Consider the following 16,866-nt stretch of genomic DNA (forward strand, 5'->3'; position numbering starts at 1 on the left):
ATTTTCCAGAAAATAAGTATCAGACAGATTTTTGTTTCACAGATGGCTCTGTATTTGCAAAATTAAAATTCGATACAGATTGCTCAAAATAGAGATATCTGCAAAAAATCAAAAATTAAATTAGAAATGTTTGATATTTTAAAAAAAAACTATAATAACACCAAACTTGACCTCCGCACTCTTAGAATTACCCCATTCTTGTAGTACAGCCTCCCTTTGAAAAAATGCCACTTTTTTATGAAAAAGTAGTGGTTTATTGTCTTATAATAAAGATGTTTTACATAGTTTATTTATTTTCTTATTTTTGTAAAATAAAATACTAATGTTTTTAAATAACAGTTAACACTAGAAAGACTGAACATTGCTGCTCACTACTTATATATTTTGTAGGAGTCAGTTGTGACCTATGCCAGATTGTTTGTGTGTATCAGGCATCCAAAATCTTAAATTAATTTGATAAAACCTATTATGGACTTGATCATCGAAATTTTATGGTATTTAATTCAATTTGGTTAGCAAAAATATTTGATTTGAAGAAACTCTGACTTTTCAATGCATAGACTTACACATTAGTTTCTCAAATAATTGAGTTTCCTTTTTCCTATAAATAATTATAAATATATTTTTAATATTTTTGTTTTTAATTCCACTATGTTTCATTACATTACGTTTTTACTTTTGCTTATAACTTACTGAAATCTTGATGACTGTCTTGATTGTTTCTTGAATTTGGTTTATAATGAAACTGTTTTCGTGTGTCTTCGAAAGTATCTTCAACGCTGTTGCCAATTTCTCCTTTGTTGGATGGAATAACTTTATTTTTATTCGATACGATTGTATGATAATTCTTATTGCTGTTTATTGGAGGTCTTTTTTCATGGCTGAATCTTTCTTCCATTGTTCTATCTTTAGGACCTGAAAGGCATCGGATAAATGAGAAAACACATATAGTTGTAAATTTGACATCAATTTTGACCCCTTTAGGACCATAATCACATTTACGTGATTATCTTATAATTTCACAATTTTAAGTATTTATTTCGTTCACATTTAAAACTAAAATGAGATATTTTCTTGTAAAGTTCGTCACCTGCTGTGGACGGTTGCAAGCTTTCAACAGTTCTGTCTTCATCGATTCGTGGGACACCAGGTGGCAGTGGCTTCACTGTGATGAATATATCTGCTTTAGAAGATCCAGATGAGCACGTGTATTTTCCACTGTCCTTTAGGTTGATCCTTCTGATTCTCAGAGCCCCTTTCATGGACACTTTTAAACGTTTGGTTGATTTAATCTGAAAACAAAATTACCAATTTTAATTTTTAATCCTAAGGCATAAAATACGACTCGTATTACTATGAAGATTTTTTTTATGCCCGCATCTAATAAAAGACATCAGGCGCAGTTGATTCTTGATAAATTATTTCATATATGTGCAATAAAAATTATTAACGTTGCTTGGGAAATGTTACCTATTTGGTTTTATACATTAAAGTTTCACATAAATATTTACTTAGAGCGTCACTAGATGACGGTAGTTTTAACTATCATGATTGTGGGCATTATTCACGTGTCTCACATATAAAATGCACGTGGGTCTAGTTTTAACCCTTTGACGTAGAAATTTTATTAAGCATATTTTTCATACTTTTTTCTTTATTTTGTATTAATTTATGTCAAGATTAATTAAGCTATAAATTAGGTAAAATCTTCTAAACGTGACTCACTTCTAAACAATAATATTTTAAATTTGCACTAATTTACAATTATTTGGATCTAAGAGAAATAGTTATTCATCATTAAAATGTCTTTTATTTACAAAATTAATTATTGATAAACTTTTGAATGTAAATAAAAAAAAATTTAAAACTACTTCTTATGAATTTAATATTTTAGTACAAATATAATACCGATAACTAAATAGAATTTTTTAGTAACTATTAGACTGTTTTTTATAATTAAAAAATACCAAAATATTTTTTGGTTTGTAATTAGAATTTTAAAAAATATATAAAAAGGACACCGGTTTCCCATCTGCGTCAAAAGGTTATGAAGCTTTCAAACTCGCGAGGCGAGTTTGATATCATAATCAAATGATTATGATATTAAAAAATATCATAATTTGGCAGGGATGGAAACTTTTTGACAATTGACGGTTTTATCTTGCTTTAATCGTCATGTCAAAAAAAAACCTTTTAACATTGTCTTTGACAATTGCCAAAAATCATGAAATTTTAAATCATGTAAAACGATCGAATGGCGTTTTCATACGCTCCGGTCTGACTATACGCCGAAATAGATTGGGGTTCAATTAAATGTGAAAATGTTGAATAGAACAATGCGAACTGTCTCTCTTTGCATAATTCATAGCGAAAATCAACATGGTAAAGGAAAAATCTCGTTTTGAAGAAGGGAAAATTAAGCACCTTTTAAAAACGCTACGCACCCTGTATTATTAGAAAATGTTTAAAACGGCATACTTCTTTTAACCTTTTATTTACATAAATTCGAAAGTTTTTTTTCCTTTTGACTTTCGAAAATCATTTATTAGACATATGCATAGCACGAAACACATTATCAGTAACTATGAATGGTCCTGGAAAATTTTGCATTCTCTCACGGCTTATCAAAGAATAGTTTGAGTTGTGAATGAAAATGTGGTCTATCTCATTAGATCCGAGTTATGTTCGTAATATTAGGGCTTTGCGTAAGTATTTTTACATTGAATTAATTAATTAAATATTTCCACTTTATACCCGAAATCTCGTTATATCAAGACAATTAATAAACGAGCTCAATAAATTTTAAATCACCTGTGCATCATCCTTAAGCCACTGAATGTTCGTCTTGTTGCCATTTTTACTGGGGCATCGGATTTTGAGGTTCGTTTCAGCAAAAACAACCGCTCTTCCACCCACTTTGAGAAAAACTCTTCGCTGAGGATGTTGTTGAATGTAGCTACCGTGAGATGGAACAATGTCTACACCCTCTGGACATGGTTTAGTATTGCAAGTTTTTTGGGTTTTTGGACGATGCTTGGTGCACTGTGATGGAGCTAATTCTACAACTTGTCCAAAGGCTTTTTCCTTCATGCAACGTATCTTACGTATTTTTACACCTCCTCCACAACTTCTGGAGCACTGAATGAGAAGAAGAAAGAACGTATCTTAAGAAATGGGATAAATTCGTTTAATTTTACACACAAGTTGAAATATTCGAAACAAGTAAATGTATTTTTCAAAAGTTTTACTGCACTCGAATCGATATACTATTTTGTAATGATATACTATATATTTTTGTTTTGAATAAACATATTATGACTGACAAGAAACTATTAACTAGTTATATCATATTAATCATGACTGGCAAGAAATCACGAAAATAAAAAGTAGGAATTACGCAAAAAAATCCTTCCTATTATCGTTAAAAATATAAGACAAAATTAGGAAATTTTGCCTCATGGCCAATGGTTGGATTTTTAACAGTGGTCAATTTTAAAAACATATAGTTACTCTTTTCTAAAATTTAAAGCCTTTAAACGATTAAAAAAAACTGTTGATAATGATGCTCAAATTCAGAGCTTTTTCATTCGGTTTGGTTACCATGCATCTAAATTGATAATAAAAAAAGTCCTATAAAACTAACGTACCACATACATACGTATAAGAAGTCTCAAATTCAAAACTTTTTGATTTGATTTAATTGCCGAATATCTAAATTAATTATAAAAAAAAAAGTTAGAAAAATTTCATTACATACATAATGCATGAAAAAAGGCTTAAATTCTAAGCTCTATCGTTCAGTTTGATTATAAATATCTCAAGAGTTTCTTAAACTGTGGATCACGATCCCAAATGGGGTCTCAGAACCCGCTGTAGGGGTCCCCAAAATTTTTAACAATTTTGATATTAATTTAATTTATCATTATAGTTTTTACAATCACAAAATACTTTTACAGAATGTATCCGAATATTCCCAAGTAATTTAACTTATTTATTATTATTATATTTTTAAATTTGTAATTTTTATTTAAAATTTCACAATGTTCTATGTCAGTGTTTCCCAAACTTATTACTTTTGTGTACCCTTTCTAAATTTTTCGTAGCGCTGTGTACCATTAATAAAAAAATGAATGTGTTTTTTGCTATAAAAAAATTGCACAAAAGTTAAAAATCACAACTGGCTGTTGACACCACGAATTACTAACTATTAACCTTTCAAAACATGGCCAATAGAAAAATACGTAATCGTAAATTTTTATGGCTAGCTTTGTAAATAAAATTTTATAAAATTTTCGTTTGTTGTAAGATATTTCGTATAAGAGCACGTACCCCCGCTAAACTGTCCCCTGGGGGTACGCGTACCACACTTTGGAAAACGCTGTTCTATGTCAAAATTAAAATTAAAGCCATAAAACAGTAATTACAGTACAAGTGAAGAAACTAACAGTTTAACTAAATTGCACTGACCAGTTCACTGACAACAGTGCGAAACTGGACAGTTTCGCAGGTGTTTGATTTGCGCAATGCTCATGGGGTTCCACAAAATTTACGTAAACATTGTGGGGTCTCTATTCCAAAGAGCTTAAGAAACCCTGATCTGAATATAGATAATAATGAAAAAGATCTAGTTAGCTTAACACAATGTCTAGTTATTATACAGAAAAAAAAACCTCAAATTCAAGACTAAACGATTTTCAAGTTTTACCTTAGACCAAGGATCCGTTTTCCATTGGGATGGACACTCGAACACATTGCAAAATTGCTTTTCTAAGGGCGGCGGCTGAGGGCAGTTGCTGTCTTCGACAACAAGAGTGTTGGCCGCTCCCCTTAGAACTTCGTGAAGGCACTGTACTTTCCTGGTCATTTCACCACCGCCACACGCTTTTGAGCAAGGACTGAATTCAGATACATTCCACCTGTAAAACAGAACGTTTATAACACAAGAAAAAACTTTTTCGAAACTGGACTAAAAGAAAAGGCTAAATGATGATTTATAATGGTTTCATATGAAAGCGCATGAGCCACATGATATAGAGCGCTCACCTTCTAATGAGGTGACTCGTTTTCGATTCCCGGCGTTGGCTGGTCGATTCGAATTCCACTTCCAGTTCGCACCGATCACAGTTTTAACGTAAAATATTCTCAGTGATGAACAGAACTTGGGTTAGGATCACTTTGCCGTTGGGCGTACCACCAGGGCCGGATTAAGCGTACGCGGGGCCCTAGGCCATTCAAATTTTTGGGGCCCTCAGATTAATTTTTTTTCTCGTATATTTTTTATTTATTCAAATATAAAAGTATTTATCTATCGTTTCCTTTAAGAAAGCATTTTTAAAATTAAAATAAATAATAATAAATTAAATTTTACTTAATTTTATTAAATAAGAACTAAAAAATAATCATAACATTTTGAAAAATCATTGTTTTTCTTAATTTTTTTAAATTTATTTTCGAAAAATCCATTTTAAAGGGGGCCCTAGGCCATGGCCTAGTCTGCCCTAATGGGTAATCCAGCCCTGCTTACCAACGGGTAATTTTCTCGAAATGTAACGCAAACTGGGGTTTATTCCATCGACAAGTTCTCCATGAAGGCAATGCATTACCCAAGAGTTCCCCTTTTCTTCTGAGTGGGGTTCGAAATTACAAGGCAACGGAGTTTAATTTCAATAGCCGTGAACCCAAAATTTTATTAAAATTAAAAATGAAAGAGCGCACGTAAAAATTTTGCATGATATAATTTTTAATTAAATATCTAAAGAGTAGTAGCGTATTCACTGATGCAAATGATTCCCTAAGTACCACCATAACCAATATGCTTCTGCGCGTTTTGATGTTTAAATAGATTATTTCGTATGAATTAATAGTTGATTAATTATTGACTATTTGATAAATATTTATTTATTGTTGACTACTTAATGAATAATTATTAATTGATTATTGTTTTAAGATCAAACTTTTCGCAAATCAGAGATTCCTGAAAATTTCCCCGTAAGTATACTTTAAAATTTAATTTAGTAGTATAAGCGTGTTGAGATGTGTATTAAGTCCTAGCAATTTCAAAAATTTCTGATGGTTAATAGAATGCAGTTATTATTATTCAATGCTGACATTTCATATGGAATCAGGTTGCAGTTAAGTATTGAGCGGGTAAATGTGTATTACGTTTTGTTTACATTACGCAATTACGTATCATGTTCGATTTATACGAACTACATCGATAAAAATTAAAATTGTATACCTTGATAATGAGAAAAGGTATGGTTTTTTTTCAAATTTAATTATAAATATAAAAGTAAACTCACTTGGGAGGGCACGGATGGTCGTTACAGGTTTGTGTTATTGCGTCTGGTTTTTTTGTAATGTCACACTGGGTCGCTTTCACTACAGCTTGATCATGGTCTCGGATGCACTGAATAACTGATTCTCTAGTACCTGAGAACCAAGAAAATTGTTTAAACATATTACATTACATATTAACATATATTTATACTAAGTAGTATTTTAATGCGTGCATGCATTTAAACAACAAAAAAGTTTGCAGGGAGACAGGTACTTTATGTTGAAATTCAACAAAGTATTTTACTGTAAGAAATAAATGCTCTAATTTCATGAAAATTCCTTCGTTTTTGACGAAACCGTTACAATGGAATATGCTCAGAGCAAAACTTTTGTCAAAATGACGAAATTACTTCTTCGAGGAAACAAATTTCGTTCTGTTTTTTTTTTCTCCATAAAAAAACTTCATAATGTATCAAACTTTTCTAATAATCAGTTATCGCGGGCACTAACAGGGGTCTGTCTAGACATTTTGTGAAAGGTCCGTTTTTGTAAAATTGTGAAAAAATTACTCGCAATTTGTGAATATAAAATAAACGTTAAGTCACATTCTTTCAACCAGGGTCCGCTTTTGTGAATTTGTGCAAATAGGGTCCTGTTATTGCAAAAACACTTTTTCAATGAGTTTTTAAATTGTAATGACATACAAGATTATGCTCAACACTGTAAATTTATAATTAAAAAAAAATTAATTTTAAAAAATAAACAGCAATTGCTGCTACTAAATTAGAGATGCGACATACAAATATTTGGTATTTAGTCTTTCTTCCCCCACCCTTCCTGGGAAGGGTTTATTCGATTAACAAAACAATAACGAAGATAAACAAATTTGTGAAGGGTCCAATTAAAAGATAAATTATTGTATGCAGGGTCTGTTTTTAAGTTAAAATATTTTGTGAAGGGTCCGTTAACGGACCCAAATTTCTTCTAAACAGACCCCTGACTACATAGATAAATCGATGTCGCCCAAACAACACAAGTACAGATAGAACAGCGAGATAATAATAGAATATTTAAGGTTGCAACGAATTTGGAACAATAATATGGTCAACAGTCTCCAAAATTTTAAACACTAATAAAAAACTTCACATTTAGACAAAAAATTTCTTCAAAGTTATAACAAACAATGGACTCAAAAGAAAAAAAAACGCCATTATTTCTAGAACAAAATTTAAAAACTGCAAATACAAAAAAAATTTCTGTGTCAGTCCTTTTAAAAAAGAAAAGGTTATGGGAAGAAGAAAAAACTCATCCATCACTTTTACTCCAAATACATTTAGTTTGATTTTTTTTTATAATTATAGCTTCAGTTAATAGTTACAACTAATTGATTATAGCAAACTAATCATTTAATAGATGAAGTAAGAATCTGTTCTTATCTCCTTTTTTTTTATTATCTCCGATAACACTCTTCATTTTATAAAGAGCAACGGAATAACTAAGTGGTAAAATTTGGAACAGTTTCAAGAAAGATAGAACAGTGTAATTTAATGTATAGTTTTTATTAGCGCTTGACGAAAATTAATTATACTTAGAATACTTGTCTTAAATGCAGTTAATAGGTACTAAATTTCGGTTTGTTAATGAATAATGACCCTATTTCGAATTAATTTTTAAAAAAATTTCTATCATGTATTTCGATTCGAAACTTAAATATAATTTTCGCGCTTGGACATGGAATGTTATGAAACGTCATAGTATAATGAAGTTTCATTATGTTCGAAATCAAATGAAAAGGTTTATAAAAGCAATGTTTATTCATCAATTTTTAGTATGTGTATTTTCTTGTAGTTACGTATTTTTTTCTAACTGTTTCGTTGACATGTAACTTATAACGTCTATTCATGATGATGCAATTGTAATATAACTATTAAAAAAAGGTTTATGTAGTGTAATGTAAAACAGTTATAAAAAAACATCTTGTACTGTTATTTTTGTATTAGAAATATACAAAAAAAATCATATACTGAAGTTTCATTACGTTCTGAAGCAAATTAAAGGTTTATTAAAGAATATTTCATTCATTAACTTTTGGTATGTTTATTTCCTCGAAGTTTCTTTTTTAAAATAGTTTCGTTGATATGTAATTTAAAACGTCTATTCGTAATGATGCAATTGTTATATAATTAAAAACACTTGTTTATGTAGTGTAATGTAAAAATGTCATAAAAAAACATCTTGTACTCTTATTTTCGTATAAGAAATATACAAAAAAAAAATCGTATACTGAAGTTTAATTATGTTCCAACACAAATCAAAAGTTTATTAAAGAATATTTTATTCATTAACTTTCGGTATGTTTATTTCCTCGAAGTTTCTTTTTTAAAATAGTTTCGTTGATATATAGTTTAAAACGTCTACATAATGATGCAATTGCTATACAATTAAAAACACATGTTTATGTAGTCTAAGGTAATACAATTTAAAAATACAATATCGTCTACTGTTGTTTTCGTGTTAGAAATAAACAAAACATCGTATAACGAAATTTCCTTACGTCCTAATATAAATTAAAGGAATGAATTATTCATTAATTTTTACTCATTAATATATTTCCACGAAGTTAGGTATATTCTTTTCAAATAGTTTCGTTAACATACAGTTTAAAACGTCTATTGATAAAGATGCAATTGCTATGCAATTAAAAAAAAAAACATGTTTATGTCACTTTTTACTAGAATTTGACGTTTCAACTTATGTAAATTTTAACTTACTGCTGACGTAAATAATACGTAAAAAAAAACTTAATAATTTCAACTTTGTAAAAAGTGCTTGGTAAAATATACGAAAGGAAGAACGAATTTGTTTACGTATATATTTAAATGTTTTGTTTTTCGGAAAACCACTTTCTGCTATTATTTGACGTTTCAACTTCCGTAAATTCTGACGTACTGTTGACGTAAATAATATGTAAAAATAACGTACTCATTCTCACCAAGTAAAAAGTGATTTTAAAATATTCGCAAAATAAACAAATTTGTTTGAGCATATATTTACGTAAATTTTCCGTTTTTTGTTATCATTTTCGGAATGATTCGACATTCAAACTTCCGTAAATTTTGATGTGAATAATATGTAAAAATAACATGCTCATTCTTACTTAGTAAAAAGTGGTTTATAATATATTCGCTAAATAAAAAAAGTTTGCTTACGTATATTTTTACGCGAGTTTTGCTTTTTTTGGATAACAATTTTTTTATATATTTCGGCGTATCAGCATTTATTTTGAGGTACTTCTGACGTAAATATGCAACAATTTTTGCCTTGTAAAAAGTGGGTTATAATGTATTCGCAAAATAAACAAATTTATTTACGTCAATTTTTATTTTCATTTTTTGAATAACCATTTTTTTCTATGATTCGTTGACGTAAACTTTACGATTGCTTAGTAAAAGTCAAAGGTAAACCATGCGTATTTTCGACGTAAAATTGATGGATCTCTGTTACATGAATTCAAATCATCCTAAATGAAAACGGAACAAGAATATTTATTGTTTCTGGTCAATGTATATGTTACCGCAAAAGCTCGAAAGCCGTTCCTATGCACATTACTTAGATAACCTTCAAATTAGCTAGAGTGATCGTTAAAGTGCGGAATCAAAAGTCTTCCGCGATTCATCAAGGTAAGGCGCACATTAACTGTATCTGTATCGTTGCTAACAAATTTCATTTTAAATCTGTAAATCTCAAAATCTGTCTGTCTCAATCTGTAAATCTTTCATCTGTAAATCTCATTCCAACAACTAATTTGTCTATTATTTGATTGTATTGACTTGATTCTTTAAATATTGAAAAGCAAATAAATGACATTATGATAATTTTCTTAATTGTAATAATATTTTAAACCGTTCGATTCTTTGTATTATAGTTTTTAAAGTGATTTATGATTCTCTCAATTGATGTGTTGATTGTTTGTTTGTAGTAACTTGAGTTTTTAGACAAACTTAATAACATTATGTTAAATTAGGAGTACAGAGACGTTGCTGCTGTTCCAACAAAAATCTTATTTTCACTTAAACGAATGCCTGGAAGATAATATATGCAGATTATCTATGTAGTTTGCAAATTACCTAGATAATTTGAGAAATGAATATATTTTTCGGCACTTTAAAAGATAACCCTGCTTAATCTGCACATTGGCTAGACAATCTAAAGAATAATTCATTACTACGCTATGGCGGTAACATATACATTCAAAATATCAAATATAAATAGCATAAAATAGTTTATTTATTATTATTTGGCCAACAGTAAAAATGTTACTGTTTTGGAAGAAGGTAGAACTCATGTAAAAAATGCAAAGCCTCTTGTCTCTTTAAACATATGTAGTACCCTGTGCTTAATTATAGTAATGTTATTGAAAATGACGTTTTATCTGGTCAAAAGATATGGCTTTATAACGACATGTTTTTAACCATTTTTATGCTTTAGTAAAGTTATGAGAAAAATGGTAAAGTTTACTTTCACCTTTTGCCAAGATTACTAACTATTCAACAATTCCTTACACAAAAATGTCTTCTTGGGTTTTATTTTTATTTTATTCCCAAAGAAATGTTTAAAATTGAAAACTGGAAAACGAACGCCTTAGAAACTTCACCATATATAGAATGGTTTTCTCAAAAAACTCTGCTTCTTTTCTCACATTTAAACATTATTTTTGATTAAAATAGAGCATGTAAAAAATTTGGTCTACAAAATAGTTATTGAGCGATATTCTACGCTTTACATACTTGAATTATAATTCTTATACTACAAAATATGTATGGAGGAAGCTTTAATTTCTTTAAGCATTCCACAGCAGCTTTAAAGAAATATTCCCAATTATCGTCTGCTTCATGTTTATTAATATCGTCTTTATATTATCGTTTGCTTTTTATTGCTCATTTTGCAACCAGTTGAGTTATCAGGAATAAAAATTTTATTTATTTTATAAATAACTGGTGAGAAAAGTAAGAATGCTTCTTTTAGAATGCCGGTGGGAAATTTTGAATGGTAAGTTGATCCATGTATATTTTATTAGTCAAGTAGTTTTTCTGAGAAGGAGTTCAAATTTAATTCGCTGATCACGTATTTACGACTCAAATTAACCAAATGATGGCACTGAAGAAGTTCGCAGCTCTGTGTAACAACACTTTTTTTGCAAAATGCGAAAGTAATAGAGACTGAACTACAGTATTTTGTAAAAGTGGTGTAAACACATTATAAAAAAAGAATAAATATTACATTTTATATGCTTGCATTTTGCTTAAGGTAAAATAAAAGTTTTTGGAGATTTATTATAGATTCTTTATTTGTATTCTCTAGAAGTCTTTCACCATGATTACGAAAATTTACGAAGCTGTTTACAGTTTATATATTACTTTAAAAGAAAAGATTTGTATTAATGTGAGTTTATTTATAAATTTTTCTCATCTGTCTATCTCTTCTATCTTGATATTTAATATTTTTCCAGTTAGCGTCATTTTTATGTAATTAATGTTTACAAAAACATGCATAATTTTTGAAAAATATAAATTTTCATATTTATTAAACTTTTAATGAAACGGGGGATACGTTTGTATCTATTTTCAATGTTTTCTTAAATATACACTCCTGTTATTAACATTTTACAAAAATATTTTCTCGGTAAGAAAAAAAATCAACAAATGTTTGATTCTATTATAAAAATTATAACTAATTCTGACTTTTTTCCCCCCAAAAAGTGAGACAGTTTCCCCTTGGCATGGGGTAGAATTGTGCCAAGATACTAACATTTAAAAATTGGTGGGTTTATAAAGTAAAATTCCGAAAAAAATATAAATGTACTTTTAAAAGAGATTTCTGTTAAAAACTGGTGTTAGTGGTCATTTGTTTCACTATTTCAATATAAATATCAGTAACATGCTAAAGTTAACTTTATTTTATCCGTAACAAAGAATGATTAAAAATATGTTCTATTGTTCCTAAATAATTTTTAATTTTATCAAGAACAATGAATTATTCAAAAAATGTTCTATTGTTCCTAAATAATTTTTATTTTTACCAGGAAAAATAGATGATTAAAAAAAATAATTCAAGAAATGTATTATTGTTTCCAGAAAATTTTAAATTTTTTTTAAAGAAAACGGATGATTCAAAAAGTGTATTATTGTTAAACAATTTTTAATTTTTATCAAGAATTATTTATGAATCAAGGATGATTTATGAAATGTATTATTGTCTCTAAGCAATTTTAAATTTTATCAAGGACAAAGAATGATTCAAAAATGGTCTTTTGTTCAATTTTAGTTTTTTTAAAAAAATTTCCTCTGAACAATTTTTTATTTTACCAAGAACAACGAATGATTCAAATAATTTAATATTGTTTCTTAAGTATTTTTAATTTTGCCAAGACGAACGAATGATTCAAAAAAGGTATTATTTCTAAACTATTTTTAATATTGACCAAGAGCAAAGGATGATACAAAAATATTTTATTGTCTATACAATTTATTTTACAATTTGTCTATACAATTTTGTCCTCTAAACAATTTTTAATTTTACCTGAAATAACGAATGTAGCAAACAATGTATTATTGTTTCAAAACTAATGCTTTTGAAAAAATATTCAAACCTTTTTCTTAAAAAAAATCGTATATTTAATGAATAGTTTTTAAGCACGTTTTATTAACAAATATTAATAAATAAATTAATAAGTTTTTTTAAAAAAAAAAACTTTTTTTTCGTAAAAAAATATAGTCATTTAAGTTACCATTTGTTTCTAGAGAAATTACTTAATTCATTGTTTGTATTTACTGGAATGGTACAAGATATATGTATAGTGTGTATCTCAGTTCATGTAAATTAAAGAAGCAAAATATATTTTGAATTTATAAGATTAAGCAATATTTAAGTTGCCTAAATATAATATGGTACATTAATAATCTCCTGATATTTTTATTAAAATAAAACTACGGTGTTCGAAACTATTACAAGTCGTGAAATTATTCAATACTGCAAAATTTACACAGAAACACGTATAATGTTTTATTTAAATATATACTTATTTCGCTGTCAAAAGTTATAAAATTTCAGATAATTTAAAAGAAAAAGGTAAAAAGTTATACTTTAACTCAGCTGTAATTTTTCTTTATATGTTCTTTTAACTATCAGGAATTATGCTAATTAGGGAAATTTCTATTTTCAAATTCGAATTATTCTTTTTGGATTTGAGCTAATGCATGAAAATCTGATTAAATCGAAAAATACATATGGTGTTCAGAATTTCTTTTCTTTAATTGTACATTTCATTTTCTAATTAAGTAACTAATTAACATTTACTTCTAGTTAATGAATAAATGTTTTTAACCCAAATAAGCCAATAGTATAGTGTTTTTTAACTGAAATGGTAGTTATTATCTTAAACTAAAACTAGTAATTCTTAACTTGAGTGTATTATTTATTAAACCTTTCCAAATATATACATGAATTATTGAAAGCAATATTCCCAGAGTACGATTGTTTATCATCTCTGTATATGATTTATATTCAATATTTAACTGCAGCATATAGAATTTAAATCATTATGATTTCACTAATTTTAATTCAGTGCACGAATATTAAGGTATTATGATTTAAATAGACAGTGATTAAAATAAAGAGAAATTGACTTGAATCGCTTTACTTTAAAATGTAGACCATGCGTGTAAGACCAGAGACATGACACGCATTGTGGTGTTTTAAATGATGTTGTCTCATCTTCTATCTGCGAGTCTTAAGTGATACACTCTCTTGAACGAAGGGAAAAAAGGGAATTTAAAGTAGGGAAAAAGCTTCAGTGATTGGCTGTTGCCTTGGCGATTTAATTAAACGCTAAGATCTCAACCTCGTAAATTTTCGTGACTGTTATTCTTCATTTGTCGGGACTTAATTCCCTTTTATTTACTAGAAACAAGAGGATTTAAGTTTTTTAAGAGATAACTTGAAGAATTTTAAATAGATTTGATAGTTTACAGTAAAAAATCAACGGGCAATTTGGATCGCTTTTATTAAAGCTGAAAAAAGAATATTTTTTATTCCAAGGAAGGTGAAAAAAATTGTTTTTTAGTAGTGAATCCGTGAAGTTTTTTAGAATATTTCTTAAAAGAAAACTTCCTAGAAATTGTATGTATTACATCGTAAATGTATTTCTTTCACTAATTTATTCTCTTTAAAAAAACTCAAAGAATTACCTAATTGCAATAGCAAACGATTTTATATAAATAAAAAAAAATTTAAAAAGATTTATAAGAAGCATTTTTTTCGCTAAAGAATTTTTTTGAAAAAATCTAACAAGATAGCTCAAGCCATATGTAAAACATTTTTTTTCTCCACAATAACTAAAAGATTTACTTTTATAAGAAAAAAAAATTCCTACCATAAATTAAAACTAATAACAAAATAAATAGATTCACGAACTGGTCAAATAGTTTATTAAGAATGAAGAATATTTTTAGTTCATTAATGTAACATAAGGAAGTAAGAGATTTAAAATATGCTATTAATTTTTATGTAACATACGTTTAATTCACTTCGTATAATCAGTAAAAACATCAAAATGTCACAGTTTTATTAATGTACTCTGAAATTTAAATTTCCAAAAAGAAAGAAAAATAGCTTTTCTACAATTCTTCTATTCCAGATTTCATTTAAATGAAACTATTCGAATTCCCAGTTTTCGTAACAAAATTTTAATATTGTGTGATTCATTACTTATTATATTTGAATTTCCATATTTCGTTTATATTTTTATATTACGTTTTTATTTTACGTTTTAAACTAGTATTCAATTTATATTATCTCAATTTTTATGATTGACTTGTTTGTCTCACAACACTTATATATCTAAAGTTATTATGATTATATCAAAATTATTTGATATTAGAGAGATTCAGCGCGTTCACGTGTGTAAGTTCAGCGGAGCGTGAGTACTTGCACAGAACTCAGGGGCCATTCAGAGTGCCTATGAAAAGAATCGAAAATGCGAATTCGGAGATGCAAACGGGAACCTGATAGTCAAGTTTTTCTAGGGTAAATATATTCCACCAACCAGGTTCTCATTCGCACCTACGAATTCCCAATCGCAATTTTTTCGCATGCAGTGTAAATGGTCCTTTTACGTACGTAAAAATGCGGGAAGATGTGACTCCATCCAACACAGTGTCCATTACACCATGTAGATGTATCCTTCTTCACATTAAAATATTTGTTTGGGTTGTGTATTTAGGAAGGGCATTATAAGTAGTTTTCCATGAAATTTTTTGAATACGTACTGTAAGGGTGGTGTTTGTGAACACCTTGTCATAAACTTACCTCCTAGGCATGAAGCACTACATGGTGTGAACCCATTCGATCGCCAAGAATATGTTACTTCTATTCCAACATAGTGGCCTTTAAGTTTTTTTCGATCCTCTGGTCTTACTGAATCAAAAGAACAAGGTCTCGGATAGCAGCTTTCTAGTCCAGGTGGCTTTGTGCCTGAAAGGGAATTTAAATCCACATATGAAATTTCGATAGGAAAAATAAAGTTGTTATGCATGTAAGAGTCAATCAATAGATTCATCAATCTTTCTTTTATTTTTTTTTTATTTAAGCGATTGAAAACTCCTCCTGCACCACAAAGTATAGCATGAGGCTTACAGAAGTAAGTAGAAAACGAAAACAAGAAAATTTACATTAAAAACAAAATTCCGCAAGACAGTAAGACTTTCAATACTTTTGACCAGTTCTGGAAAAAAAACAGGAGGCCAACAGATAGAAAAACGCCTCAAATCAGTCTTTAATTCAATTCGGGCACTCGCATACAGATTGCAATGAAGAAGAATATGCTTCATCAGCATCGCCGTAAGCACAAATTCCACTGGTCACCAGATGGAAACGAAATGACTATCTCTTAAACTTTCCATGGTTTGTTAAAATTTGGGTTAATTTAAAATCAGTTGACAAGAATTTGCATTGCAAACGGTGAAAAATGGATGGAAAGAACCTTTTTTGTTCAAAGCGACCCAGACGAAGCAAGAAAGTTCATCAATCTTATTTATGTATAAAAAAAAAATCGGATATAGCGTGTTCTAAATTAGACTGACCGTTTTCAAAAATTTGTTCTAACAGTAAAAAAAAAATATTAAAAAGAATTTTTGCAGCAAAATTATATGACGAGGCATGACTTTTTTTTCTCTTAGCATTTCTAGTTTCAGTACAAAAATGTTCCAACAGATGGCACTTCAAGTCACTTTTACTGTTCTATCTTACCCTCCAAATACGATGCGTGATTGGCATTTTTATTGGCGAATGGCCTTTCAGAAATATTGCTACTTTATTTACATTTGAAATTGTGGTGAGATTTTCAATTATTTTTCTTTGACTTACAGGTCAACTATTTGCAGCGACATCTGGCGAAATATTACTGAACTGAAACCAAAAATCGCAGGAAGAAAAATTTATATCTTGTCATTTAAATTTGCTGCAAGAATTATTTTTTATCCTTAACCGTTTTCATGTTATAAATTTTTGAAAACCATCAGTTTAATTTAA

General features: G+C 28.7%; 1 protein-coding gene across 6 annotated transcripts in view; it reads right to left on the bottom strand.

Annotated features, from left to right (window-relative positions):
* LOC107437684 (protein madd-4) overlaps positions 1-16,866 on the bottom strand; it is a 295,061-nt gene that overhangs the window by 28,280 nt on the left and 249,915 nt on the right. For all 6 annotated transcript variants that reach the window (XR_015429639.1, XR_015429640.1, XM_087153040.1 and 3 more), the window contains exons 11-16: positions 15,646-15,810; positions 6,303-6,432; positions 4,706-4,916; positions 2,812-3,138; positions 1,091-1,292; positions 694-915 (exon numbers count right to left, since the gene is read on the bottom strand). Coding sequence is in view for 4 of the 6 variants with exons in the window: in XM_087153040.1 (XP_087009166.1) it covers positions 694-915; positions 1,091-1,292; positions 2,812-3,138; positions 4,706-4,916; positions 6,303-6,432; positions 15,646-15,810 (1,257 nt within the window). In the remaining 2 variants the exon portion in view is untranslated. The remainder of the gene's footprint in view (positions 1-693; positions 916-1,090; positions 1,293-2,811; positions 3,139-4,705; positions 4,917-6,302; positions 6,433-15,645; positions 15,811-16,866) is intronic.

This window comes from Parasteatoda tepidariorum, chromosome 10 (assembly GCF_982258835.1).
Source record: "Parasteatoda tepidariorum strain Cologne lab strain chromosome 10, Ptep-v5.0, whole genome shotgun sequence".
Classification (NCBI taxonomy): Eukaryota; Metazoa; Arthropoda; class Arachnida; order Araneae; family Theridiidae; genus Parasteatoda; species Parasteatoda tepidariorum.